This window comes from Chenopodium quinoa, unplaced genomic scaffold, assembly GCF_001683475.1.
Source record: "Chenopodium quinoa cultivar QQ74 unplaced genomic scaffold, ASM168347v1, whole genome shotgun sequence".
Taxonomy (NCBI): Eukaryota; Viridiplantae; Streptophyta; class Magnoliopsida; order Caryophyllales; family Amaranthaceae; genus Chenopodium; species Chenopodium quinoa.
Window position 1 is genome coordinate 1,024,863 of NW_018742969.1, and position 13,560 is coordinate 1,038,422.

General features: G+C 34.5%; 2 protein-coding genes across 4 annotated transcripts; one reads left to right on the top strand and one right to left on the bottom strand.

Moving 5' to 3' along the window:
• Positions 1 to 1,397: 1,397 nt before the first annotated feature.
• Positions 1,398 to 13,463, bottom strand: LOC110729142 (transcription initiation factor TFIID subunit 15-like). Of its 3 annotated transcripts, none has more exons than XM_021908863.1 (8): positions 12,344 to 13,463; positions 9,920 to 9,990; positions 9,109 to 9,336; positions 8,145 to 8,250; positions 4,319 to 4,474; positions 1,933 to 2,308; positions 1,718 to 1,788; positions 1,399 to 1,619 (listed from the first exon to the last, which is right to left on the bottom strand). In XM_021908863.1, the coding sequence occupies exons 6-8, from the start codon at positions 2,286 to 2,288 to the stop codon at positions 1,606 to 1,608; spliced, it is 441 nt and encodes a 146-aa protein (XP_021764555.1). In that variant the 5' UTR covers positions 2,289 to 2,308; positions 4,319 to 4,474; positions 8,145 to 8,250; positions 9,109 to 9,336; positions 9,920 to 9,990; positions 12,344 to 13,463; the 3' UTR covers positions 1,399 to 1,605. The 3 variants fall into 3 exon arrangements, with proteins under 3 accessions (XP_021764553.1, XP_021764555.1, XP_021764554.1); XM_021908862.1 differs by having other exon boundaries at positions 9,920 to 11,563; XM_021908861.1 differs by lacking the exons at positions 4,319 to 4,474; positions 8,145 to 8,250; positions 9,109 to 9,336; positions 9,920 to 9,990; positions 12,344 to 13,463 and adding an exon at positions 2,480 to 4,310 and having other exon boundaries at positions 1,398 to 1,619.
• Positions 5,894 to 7,916, top strand: LOC110729144 (zinc finger Ran-binding domain-containing protein 2-like). Its single transcript, XM_021908864.1, has 4 exons — positions 5,894 to 6,328; positions 6,608 to 6,993; positions 7,092 to 7,162; positions 7,238 to 7,916. Exons 2-3 carry the CDS (start codon positions 6,620 to 6,622, stop codon positions 7,159 to 7,161), a joined length of 444 nt encoding a protein of 147 aa, XP_021764556.1. The 5' UTR covers positions 5,894 to 6,328; positions 6,608 to 6,619; the 3' UTR covers position 7,162; positions 7,238 to 7,916.
• Positions 13,464 to 13,560: the final 97 nt, after the last annotated feature.

The following is a 13,560-nucleotide window of genomic DNA, read 5'->3' on the forward strand; positions in this document are numbered from 1 at the left end:
TCAAGGGAAATAACGAACGTTTTAGTGTTTTTTGTTTTTATTTTCTTGTACTTGGACTTGCTCTTCATTCGAAAAATAAAAAAGCGAAATAACCGACTTTATTTCATGCAATACTCAAAGCCAGCAACCAATTATTTCAAGCATATTGCCTAAAAGGTCATTTAACAAATTATGCTTAATGCTTTGGTTATCTAATCGAGCACAAATTATTTTTATTAAATCAAAAACCAATTTATAATTGGCAAGAATCCAGGCCAATTATTGAGCAAATTCATATATAGTCTTATTGCTATGCATGCAGCATGCGTACATGCACAAGTTCAAAATTTAACATATTCAAGAACAGCCAAATAAATGTCCAACCTTAAGAAATGTTTTGATGATTAAATTAGCATGCGTCGTAATGAAGAATTTGGAGGTGATTTATGTACATCTCATTGTTGTTCCATGATAAAGAGCTCGGATTGGAAAGTTCACGAGATCCATGTGTACATAGGAAGGCAACCGTGCAACATACTAGCTTGCTAATTAAGACGTAAATCAATACTCTATAGTGTGATTTTTCCTCGCCTAGTCCCTCCTTACAACGTTTGATTTTGTTATAATTATTCAGTTATTTAGTTTTTTATTTGGACTTGTTCCTCATTTGAATAAATAAATAAAAATTTGTGCATTGTCATTAAACATGAACGACTGATGGTAGCATATCACAAATGAGAATTTGTAGTGAGTGCATGTATATATGCAAAAACGTCATCATAAATTGCATGTTTGATACTTCATCAGTCTCTTTAAAATTCAGCAAAATATAACTTTAATGAAGAACTTTAATCATTATTATTTTTATTTGTCTAATATGGAGTAGTCAAATAATAAAAAGTTGATAAGAAAAAAAAATTATAACATGAATAATCGGTACTAATCATACAAATTTTTAATAACATTTATTTTTTCCATTTATATATATAAAGTACCAAAAACTAACTCAATGAAGTCATGAAGATCAAACTACATACTTCGTATATGCAATATCAAACCATATGAAGATCAAACTATATACTCGTAAACTCGATTAATGGAAGAATCTGGCTCAGGTTAGCAAGGTTAGGGTGGTGATGCATGTGGAAAACCTAGGGTATTAATGCTGAATAATTATGTAATAATGTAGGTAATCAAGTAATCACGGCATATTATTAATGATGTTACATGAAATCTTCAATATCAATTTTGGTCAGTATCTTTGAAGAACAATTGTTGTGTTACCCATGTAGAATCTAGAATATTGATTCTCGAATATTGCAATGTTTATCGTTGAAAAGTTTGTTAAAGACATCTAGAAACATACACATGTCAGAAAAAACTTCATAGAATATGAGAAACATAGACGTACTAAATACATGGGATACATATATATATATATATATATATAAATACTTCATATTTTATAATTCTGCAAGTCAAATTACAAGCTAGTCTCCAAGAGCTTTATATAGCTTCATTACAGACAGGGACTAAGCACTTCCTAGTTAGTGCTAGTTTGATTACATTATCGATGATATTAAGACTCATAAACGACGATAAGGAAGCAGATTTGTGGTAGTTCTGTTAGTACATTCCTCCTGCAATTACAAAATGTGTCGTTTAACAAACCGCAAACATAAGAAGTAATAGGCTTGTTTCTGATATATATAGCTAGACAAAGAGGAAGATTTCTCACCAAAATTTCTCGGTGTCTTGCAGCTGAAGCATTCCATCCTGCAGGCATAATTGTGCATCCCACATCCTGGTCTGTAAATCCAAAATGACATAAATACACAGATTAACAGATGTTTATATATGCACCAATTACAGTGGTAAAATGATATTTCCATACAATGCCGTAAATAGGCAGACTAACAAATGTATAATTAGGCAGTAGAACGGAGAATTTACCCAGTGCAAATCCAGTCACCAGATTTCCATCCAGGAGGGGTAGCCTCCGAACCATACCCTGCACAGGAGGACATGACATTGCTAGCTCCACAGCATCCACGAGCACATTCAGGTTTCTGCACGCCGCACCTGTAGCAGGTCGTCCTGCTAGCATAGTTGTGGGCCCCACAGTTCATAGACTGGCAGTACCAGTCCCCTGCCAACACTTGTGTCCTGTTGGTGGCGGTGTTGTGTCCATATGCTGAGGCATCATCCTGCCCACCATACTTAGAAAATCCACAGCTTTGGCATATCTCTCGCTTCTTGAAGTTAATGTATTGGCATGCTCCACACATCCAGTCCCCTCCCCAGCTCATCTCTTTCCCTAAGAACACCCCTACCCCAAAAAGAAAAGCAATATTTGTTAGAAACAGAACATTAATATAAATTTTAGTTGTCATTATTAGGCAAAACTTTGCAACATTAGTGTTCTGTCATTCCTCTTTAAAAACAAACAATGTTCTATTAGCAGGTCATGCCGTCATGATTCATAGTCTCTGAAGATTACCTGGGATAATTAAGGAATATGAAATGGTTGAGAAGAAGGTACTTTCAATGAAAGAGATATATGAAGATGGAACTTGAAATGAATTTAGTTCAGTAAACAATGATGCCCTTTTATAACAAAATTTACGCTTCCTGTGTACGGACATGAATGTTAACATCATCTTCATTGTTCCCTCTATCTTTTTCATGCAGTCACCTTAAAAACGGGATTCCGCAAGTTGACAATTACAAACAGAACCCTATAAAATGTAAGGCTTTAACTGATATACAACTAAGGACATAATCTGTTATCATATATGTTAGCAGTTAGCAGAAAGTCAGAAACTTGTGAAGTGAACAGAAAAATTGACCCCTCTGACGTAATGGGATTCCAAAAGTAGAAATTACACACAGAACCACATTTATTTTCCTGTTATAAGTTCAAATTATATACAATAAACTAAAGCATATCTGTAATCATATATGTCAGCAATCAACATAAACTCAAGAAGTGATCAGCAAAATTGACCTTTTATCTTTTCTGATTCCCTCTTGCACTATAAAGTTCTTTATGTTCTTATTCTCTTCAATCATCAAATATCCTTCTAGCAAAGGTGTTATTAGGGGATGATGTTATTTGAAAGGGGACAGCTTTCACTTGGAGCTTAAAACTTTCAATCCTCTCATGTGAAAGGATGTATGAATCTGATGCAGACGACATCAACGCAAAATGTGGGACTTCCACTCCTATTTGTTTGTCTTTCAAGCAGGTTTCATCATATAGCCCCAGTGAAATCATCAGGTTTATATGGTATGAAAAAAGTGCCATAGAATAAGGGGGGAAATATTAAAAAGAAGATTGTAAATCTATGGAAACAGTACTTCTATCTCATGCACATCCTGAGCAAATAAGAAACGAAATGCAAGAAAAGAAAACAAAAATCCTCAGTTTTCTTAAGTTTGGATTCCCTAAGTGCATTAATTCAAGAGAACTCATATCAATTGTGGATGCTGTCTTACATTCCTGAGAGTGTAAATCTGACATGGCTTTCCCACCTAATACGAGGGCTACACCTGTAAAACTTAAAAGTAATAACAGAACAAAGGCTTATAACTTTTTTGATATTATCTATGAGTATGATTGATAAAAATCCAACAGCGACAACATATAAATTAATTTGTCCCTTGAGTGGTTTTTTTGATTAAGGGTCAAAAACTGAAGCTGGAAAAACTTGGATGCTTTTTTTTTTTTCCTTGAAGCATTAAATGGCTTTCAATTAGTTCCTAGACGACTCTGAAGAATAAGTACCATATACAGATATTCTAAGAAACATCAACCTCCCCCCACCCAAAAAGGGAAAATGAAAGAGATAAAAGGTACTGGTTTCCCTTCAGAATAACTTAGCAGAAACCTAGATGTAGTATACTGCATGAACTCAATCTATGATGATTTCAGCTGATTATCGATTTTTTTTTCTTCTTAAAAGAAAGAGCTATCTGCAGAGAATTGAAAATCTTATATCAACCTAATGAAGCAGTACTGGACCTAAAGAAAATCTATATCAAATGACAGGTTAAGGTGTTAAAGCATAAGTAATGAAGTAATCTAATAATATCTCAAAGGCAACAGAGAATATACTGCAGGGGCATAAAAACTATAACGGCAGCATGGAGGCCATATCACCCCCTCATGGGAGACGACGGACTACAAGTTGACATGGCACATGGCAAACAATGTCGATTTTCCACTTAGCCTGTTACTTTGTTGACTCGCAATTTTGATAAGAGAGAATCCTCATCATGAAGTTTTTACCATGCACACTGAATATTCTCACATGAAGGAAGATTTAAAAGGAAAAACCTTAAAGACAGATGAGCCCTCTCTAACACTTTTTTATTCTCCACCTGTGGTCATTGCAAATATGGCTCCTCAATAATTCTGAAAAGAATCCCCATCCTGACAGCAATCACTCAGCAAAAATCGCTGTTGCCTTTTCTTTTCTATTCTCTACGCGTTCTGCAAACAGGAAAAAAAAAACCCCCTATTAATCCATGAATGATGCCCTTGCTAGATAAGCCTCCACAACTAACAATACTGCACCTGGATGCTTTTACAGGAAGGAAACAAGTAAGACAATATGAGGTGTCAACACTGCAAATTGTAGAATCGCTAATCACTTCTTCCCTTTTTTTTTTCCAAACCAAAGGTAATAATTAGGCAGGATAGTCAATGAGATCGAGTGGCCTTAGTTGTAAACTACTTCATATAGACAACTACGTACCCTTCTGAGTCTTTGCCCATTGGAGCAACAAGAGGAAGAATTATTCCCACCTCTTGTTCTCTGCCAACCATCTAAAAAAGGAAAAAAAAAATCATGACAATCTAAAACTCTCCTCTAACACCAAAGAATATATTTCATCTAAGTAAGTTTAAAATTTAATTGCCAAAAATAAGCAATTCAATTGGTGCAAAGCATTTAAGCTACTTATGATGCATGAAAATGGCAATATGTCACCCAAAATGGCAACAAGGCTTAAATCCTATGCGAAGTCACTGAAATAAACTAGACACGAAACTCATGAGTCAACCTGGTCTGGTACATTTTCATAAAATGTCACCATCTTACATATAATTTAGTTTCTATATGAACATGATTTGCTTACCCAAATTGCTAGCTCTTTATACAAGGAATCACTTTTATTTCTGTGAATAATAACCAAATGTTTGCCCTCGATTTATATATCATTACATGAACTAGGTAACTAAAATTAATTGCCTGGAACAATGTAATTTTAGAACACGTAAAAATCTTATTCCCATGCCCACCAATTAAGAAAACAATTAGAAGCCTAATTTGACTTTAAATCTCTAAGGCATATTTTAAGATTTCAACAAACATGTTCCTTGCATGGATAATAAACTTATTATGAAAAATCTAACTAATACATCTAATTTAATTGCCAAACAGTAGCCGCATGCTGTGCACCATGTCATACAGCTGCCTGATTCTTCCATTTCATTAATAAGAGACATAAGTTGCCACAGCTGCAACTTATTAACAACAAAATCATGCTCCATGCCAAATTATATAATTATATACACTATATCACAAATTTTACTCCATACGCAACTTTATTTGTATAATTAACAATAATATTAGGCATTCCCATACTCCTACTAACGAATTTGAGAAAAGGCAAGTTGGAAAGTTCAATAATAAGCCACAGCAATACATTTTTTTTTCCAGTCATCCTGAAGTAGTAGGATATGGAACAATCAATCTTGAACAAGTATTTCGTAGAATCAAACTTTGCTTAGGTTTTGTATCATCAGAAACAAAGAGTTGAAATGGCTGTCTAAGAAAACTTATCTCAAAGCCCCCACCCCAAATAACACCTTGCAGATTTGGATATTGTAAACATATCAAGTAATCTAATATAGAGGGAATAAAGAAAAAAAGGATGCTTGAAATTACTATTCTCTAGTCTCTCCCATATTCAAGGATGTGTGCATGAACTTGCCTGTTAATAAAATAAGCTCCCTTTATCTGAAATGGAGCAGAATTATTAATCAGAACCCTGAAATAGATCCTTTAATTTAATATTGTCTTCCCATACCAGGGAATCCCATTTTTAAGGAAACGACTCAAGTGAAGCAGGGGAACCCTTTGTAAAGGCAAATACTCCTCTAGCATGATGTGAACATTATACTCAGGTCCCACCTAAAAAGAAGTTCCTCAACTACTATAAAAGGAGTCACCACTTAACAGACCAAATACCCACCAACTACCTTTAACACTTCTCTAGCTATCAACACTCATAAACCACTGCTTTCAGTTTCTTCCTTTTTCTGAAGCTCCAGTTTTATCAGGTTAGTTCCTCGAGCTCTTTCTATCTTATCAAAGTAATGCTCTAGTGCATTACATCATTCAGCCTATGAGGTAAACCGATAAAGTTTCAAGGACTTTGTAACCTTTATGCCTCAACTGCAAAAAAAAAAAAAAAAAAAAAAAAAAAAAAAAAAAAAAAAAAAAAGAGATGTACAAAAATGGAAAACAAAACAATGATCCTTAATCAATTAATGCAAATATAAAAAAAAATGCTGAAGTACAATGTTCTAACTCCATTTTTTCCTTATTGGTTACTGCAGATAAAGGCAAGAATGAGTTCTCCAGGGGATTGGTTGTGTGGTGCATGCCAACATGTAAACTTCAAGAAGCGAGAATCATGCCAGAAGTGTAGCTTTCCAAAGTACGGAAGCCAGGCTGATATCCCATATTACATTGCTAACACAAAGTCTAGTAGGACAGAGGTTTTGGCCGGAGACTGGTACTGCCAGACCATGAATTGTGGGGCCCACAATTACGCTAGCCGTACAAGCTGCTTCCGCTGTGGAAACCTTAAATGTGAATACGGGACTGTTGGTGTTGGTTATGGAACTGGTGACATGATGATGGGAGCTGGAGGATATAGCTCAGAACAACAACAGCAACAACTCATGCCAGGGTGGAAGGCTGGAGACTGGATTTGCATGAGGTGATTTAATTTATTTCTTTACTAACCAAGACTGCTCGTCTTATTCTCAGGCTTCATTAGTTGTGGGATGACTAAAAATGACATTATTATGACTGCAGACCTGGATGTGGTTTACACAATTATGCATGCAGGATGGAATGCTACAAGTGCAGATTACCAAGAGATTAAGGTAATTATCTCCTCTAGCAAAATTTATTTGTAACATATATAAGAAAACATATCTCAAGGTTTTTTCTTTGGGCAGGTGGAGCAATGTAAGAGAGAAATAATTTTACAGAGGCTTCCATGATTTAATTCAGTTTCTATTGTAACTTTCTGAATCATAGCACCTATTGAGGAGTTTTTATTTCCTTCTACTTTTAAGTGTAATTTTAGTCATTGTAAGGTGCTATGAAAGGATTAAGTAAATCCCAAAAAGGGTATTTTTCTGGGTTACAAGGAAAAATCCATGTCTTACAAGTGCAATTCCTCCTCTTTTGGCCACTACTTGTTTAAGCAATGACTAACAACTCTCACTTAAAAATATTCCATTCTGGGAATCACTCAAGTCTAATTTGATTTTAGGGGTGTGCTTCATTCTGCTAATGTATTTCCCTTTCAAAGGAGCAATAATTAATGAGCCCTTTTTGGCATAAAATCTTAAAGAGTAGCAGCATGCAGATAAGAACCTCAAGACTAATTTGGTTTTAGGGGTGTGCTTCATTCTGCTAATGTGTTTCCCTTTCAAAGGAGCAATAATTAATGAGCCCCTTTTGGCATAAAATCTTCAAGGGTAGCAGCATGCAGATAAGAACCTGATGCTGCACTTTAGAGCATGGGTTTAAAAAAAAAAAAGGTCCAATCCTCTGTTGGTCTTCCGACTTCCCAATGCTAAATTTGATGAATTCCGCATATCCTAACTTTATTAGAAGTAAAGATTTACCTCCAAGCCCTAATTGTTTGGTTTAGTGTGTTTGTTGCATTATTTTACATGTAATGCATGATACTCAGATAAACAGGTCAAGAAGCCGCAAAAAGTATAATACTATTGCCTACCCCATATAACTTTATGAGTGAACTTTTCAATGATTTTGTGGGTTCTTAGAAGTACAAACTATATTACAGGTTATGATCAATGTGCAAAGGAAGTGACAAAAATATTCGTAACTTACCACAAGAGTATTGGTTTCACTGGAAGTTCACAATAATAGATGACTCAGTGCCCACACTTGCAAGTTGCATTCCATTACTTGGCCACTTCTGTTGCCCTTTTTTCTTCTGAGCATTGTAAACCACAAAAAATTTAATCAACAAACAACATGATCATTTTCTAAATTGAACTCATGATTATGTGAACAAAAAGACGAATCAAAGTCATCTATCCCGCTATCTATACCATAGCATGCATTACGTGCTCTCATTGGTCCATGCTAATGACCTAGCATTGAAATACAGGAGTAAGTGGCGTATAATATTTATAATTGTAAGTTGAATACAGGATTTTCTCCCTAGATGTAGAGTGGCATATTTCTTTCATTTTCCGAATCCTCTTTTCATTGGAAATACAGATATTTTCCCCCCTGTCTAAGCTTATGATGACTGAGCTTTATATTGAAGCTCAAAAAATTAGCAGAATGTAGAGGCTTGTAAAATTAAAGTTGAAGAGATAAAATACTGATTTTCAGAAACAAAAGTCCTAACAGAATCAACTTCAGGATATATAACTGATATTAGCAATGCCAAGCTTTGATCCTCCTATCTTAGCTTATTTACAGTTGCATGTAATTAAAGAAACCTACTTAAAAGAAAATCCCAGTAAACATAGTGAGATCAAACTTGAATTGCTCCAAAGTATGGCTAATTCTCCCAATTAACAACATAAAATTCCCAAGAAACATTGTGAAATCAAACTTAAATTACACCAAAGCATGGGTAATTATCCCAGTCACCAACTCACCAGCCTAAAAATTTCCTTATCTTCATTACACCCATGACATAAGTGAGTCTGAGCCCTATTTCTAACATTTGCTCCACATCCTCATATGGCAAGTTGGCAACCCTTTGGTTTCCAGCACCAACAAGTAAATAAATACTAGTAAATGCCGACTAAAGCTTCTGCAAGGAGAAGGAAGGTACCTCAAGAGCCAAGAACCTCAGTTTAAGGTTAAAAAGGTCTTGTTCAGTAAAAGTCCAAAAGATTAGCAGACCAGCTAGTGACCGCAGTGGTACTTCCCTCAATTCCTCATTATCACAACAGGTAAATCACCAAAATCATGATCTGTGGACAGTGGTACAGTTGCCATACTCGAAGCATAAAATCAATGTGCTCCTAAGAATAGGACTGCTAGCATTCCCTTACAGAGTCTGTAACAGCAAAAAAAAAGAGATCAAAGATAATGTTATTCAGGAAAAATAGAAACTAAGTGCAGGCAGTTTTTGAAACAAAAGGGGAAAAAAAATCGACTTTTAAGTTTTGACCCAAACTCTGAATTTCAGAAAACAACTATTTCCCTCAAACCTACTGGTTACAAGCTAATTTTAAGAAACATAATTGTCTTTCTTCTGAAACACATATCAACGTTTAGACTCATAACTCATTAGGGCACCCTGTCAGCAGTAAGATACATAAGGGACTGTTATTGTAATAACAAATTGTTATAGGAAACCCGTGAAGGAAATCAAAGGGTAAAATCAAACATTGAACTTGATACCATAAACCATAATAATCATGACAACTGACAAGTATTCTGATAGATGCAACAGCAAACTGAGCGTTAAACCACTAAACGGTCCCACTTACACAGTTTCACTGATAGTGTAAGGGCATCATGGGTACAAGTTGAATACCAATAAAGATGAAGATTAGATACTCAACCAATTGGTGACAAAGAAATTAGGCACATGCTTGAACTGTTTCTTCATACCATATAAGAATAAATGTTTATACCTAATTATTTTTATTGACAGAAAATGCGCAATCTGAGGCCATTATAAAGCAACTCATAGAGCTCCAAGACCCTGCATTTGAAGCGGCTACATAAGCATGAGAAGAAGAATAGACACTAAAATGATTTTATTATTAATTTTAAATACTTTAAAATGATTAATAAGAAGATTATAATAGCTTAGGAACAGTTTTAGCAAAATGATGAAATAAACCCGCTAAGACATTAAAGCAGAAATTGTTGTAAACATAGAATTGATCAATAGCTTTCTCCTACCAGCCCTATCAAATATTAACAAATATGCGAGGAAATGATCCAAGTACATTAGAGTGACCAGAAGTTATGAGAGAAAGAGCCAAGGTCCATAGTGATGCTTTTTGACATGAATCCTTCTAGTCAAAAAATTACAGGACTGTCACGACATACATAGCTGTGCTGTTGTTCTATTGAGCTATTTCAACAACTATCACAGGCCCCAGATTTCAGCCCCCTTCTAAATAGTTTTCAAGGCCAACTCAACTTCAAACTATACATACAATTTTCTTTTAGGTCCTCTACTTAATCAGCCCAATGGATTCTTGCCAAGATAGCCTCAGCCTCAACAACCTTATTTTGATCAAAGGAAGAAAGAAAAGCTCCTTGTATCAGGGCTTTTTCTGTCAACTTGTCAAGTATCATCTAGTACATTTTTCCCTTTTTAACCAAACCTTTCTATAAAGACATCTAGGTGAGTTGGGAAAAATAGAATCAGAATGAGCTGCAACAATGCAGGCATTGCAGCCTTCCCAGAGATGCATTAACCTGGAAAATATATCAATTGAATACCGATATAACATCAATCGGCTGCTTCTGCAATAGTTACATAATAAATTGTTTCGACCATCCACCGATATACAGATAAACAACAGCTGAAGCCTGAAAAAATATATCATTATGAAATGTACAACAATTACATAAATCAATGCTAAAGCAGGGGGAAAGCCAAAAATTTCAAAATGCAGAACTGCTATATGAGCAATTTTGTGTCCTCGAGTACTCTAGCTTTAAGTTAGAGATTTCCTCAAATTTTAAAGCCTGATTTTATGCCATGTAATTAAGAGAATTAATCTTCACTCTATGTTTTTTATGGGCAGGTATATGTGTGTGGCTTCCAATAAACTTGTTTCTGATGTTTGGGTTTCCAAACTTGAGTGTAACCAAGATTACTAAGGTAATTAGGTAAGACAAGAAGTGGCCTCCAGTGATCAACAAATTATTAGTGCTAACAGGGCACCCTCTAATACTATAAGGAGAAGTTCCTGGTAATTTGGTATGTACAAAGAAAAGGGCAGCAAAGCCATGGATGCCATCCAACTCCTAACTACCATACATTCTTCCCATCACGATGAGATTGATAACCCAATAGGCAGGAGCAAGTGCCATGATCACTGCAATAATCAAGAACAAAATGTCGACAACTAAGATTGTTAGTTTTCTTCCCAGCTTATCGGTCATCTTCCTACCAACACCAGGGATTACCAGCACCAAGTGCAGCTCCCATTACAGCCATGATCATAGTGCTTATGTAAGATTTAAACTTGGCCCATGTTTTTTCATTCCAACTATTCCAAAGTCCTTAAGAATGTACAAAAGAGAAACACGTACTCCTGCAAAAATATTTAACCAATTTGGGACTTAATACATGCATATGAAGGTGAAGGTGACATTTTTCACCAAGTTGCTTCTTCAACAACATAATTTGTTCTTGTCATTGAAGTGTTTCAAGTCTTTATCTCTGCTTTTACTTAACTGTGTCATCCATATCAGCAGTGTTGCCCACAAATTCAACATTGTACACAAAACAACCACAACCTCCCACCAAAAACATAATCTTAATCATATAAAGCATAAAATACAAGTATTTTGGTAAATTTCTACTTACTTAAATGTCAAAAAAAATCAAAAAAAAAAAAAAGTTTCCTCAACCTAGGACTTAATTCAATTAGACATATACAAATACTTTAATTTGTAATTCATTTGACCCCACTTGTTTTTCTTTATAATGTTAAAGTCGCGAGACATCCCTAGTACAATCGGAACACATCTTACTTACACTCGTAATACATTTAAATGTTTAAATGTACGATATTAATGTACACTATGAAACGAACACGTACCCGCTTAAGAAAGAGTCCAATTTGGGCATGGGTCATAATGTTATGTAATTCTTATTAAAAACCCACTTTACTTTTACACCTGCACAGTACATACCAAAGAGAATGTGGGAAACAAATGGGTTTCTTTTAGGCATTTCATCAAACACCTAAATGGCAAGGCACTAAAATTGTTGTCACACTAAAATAGGGACATCGCATGACATTCAATCACAAAGTAGAACCTAGAATGTTAGTGGAATTCAACTATCAAAAAAAATTCAGACAATATACCTGAATTTAGGAGATGAAAATCTCTTTGATTCTCAAAGGACATAACTATACTTGCTGTTGTTGGCTTCTCGTTTAAACAAGAGTTGTGCTTCACGAACTACTGTATTTATTTGGGGTGAGTAACTGAGTTTATTACTTTAATAGAAGTTTTTACTTATTGCTTTAGTGAAATTTGAAGTATAATATAATCTAAACTTATGTATCTCGTTTGTAGAGGTGACAATTGTTTTTTTTTTTTTTTTTTTTTTTTTTGGGGTTTTTTTTTTTGGGGGGTGGTTGTTGTGTTGTTGGAGTTTTCGGTTATTTAACTTGATGGGTGACTATTAGGATGAGAAGGGTGTACTTCATTTCAATTAATGTAAAAATTAAGTCATTAATTATCAAAAGTAGATCGATTTTTAAATTTGATGAAAAAATATATATAATCAGCAACATCAAATTATTAACTTAATACTTGTTCTGATTTATTGAAATGAACTGATTGAAGCTGAATTAAACTGAAATGAATATTTTATAAGAGAGGGAAATTAGGTTCTGAACTAAACTGAATTTAAGTTGTAGAGAATAGACTCTTAGTCCTTTTGGCTCGATATATACATACATACACCTATGTAAAGTGTTTGTTTTGCCCCTCCTAAACCAGGCTAAGAATTAAAAATAAGGTAAACAACTGTGATATTTTCGTCTCAATGTACATTGCCTATTCACATAATGCGCGTCTGGATGAACATTGACTCTTCATATAACGTGAGTATTATGTAGATAGTTAATCTACACTTATATGATTATATCAGTCGTTTAATTTGCCACTTCTAGCCCAGGGTGAAAAATAAACTAGGTTAACATCGTTTTTTATACAGTGTGATATCCTCGTCCAGACGCATATTGACTCTTTAACATATTCTATGATACACGTACGCCATAACACAAGTAATCTTAAAATTGGTAGTTCATTTGTAAGATATGAAATTTATGAATGCACTTTTTAAGATACATATTCTATCTATAAACTACGTAATATTATGTTATATTCGAGATCACAATGAACCTTATACGAGTTTACCATATTAAATTGAACATTAAATCTTACAAATTATATGGGTTTCCCCCTCTGAAAATATAAAATTAAAAAACCTAAAAATTATAAAAATAAATAAATTAATTAAAAATTACATCTGTAAAATATGTTGGATATTGGGCCAATTGGACTATGGTCT

Excerpts from the sequence above, each read along its gene's own strand:
- LOC110729142 (XM_021908861.1), bottom strand. The coding sequence starts at position 2,666 with ATGAAAAAGATAGAGGGAACAATGAAGATGATGTTAACATTCATGTCC. Across the intron at positions 2,309-2,479 it reads ATATTCCTTAATTATCCCAG|GGGTGTTCTTAGGGAAAGAG; the intron begins GTAATCTTCAGA and ends TTTTTGGGGTAG. Across the intron at positions 1,789-1,932 it reads GGTGACTGGATTTGCACTGG|ACCAGGATGTGGGATGCACA; the intron begins GTAAATTCTCCG and ends TTGGATTTACAG.
- LOC110729144 (XM_021908864.1), top strand. The coding sequence starts at position 6,620 with ATGAGTTCTCCAGGGGATTGGTTGTGTGGTGCATGCCAACATGTAAAC. Across the intron at positions 6,994-7,091 it reads GGAGACTGGATTTGCATGAG|ACCTGGATGTGGTTTACACA; the intron begins GTGATTTAATTT and ends TTATGACTGCAG.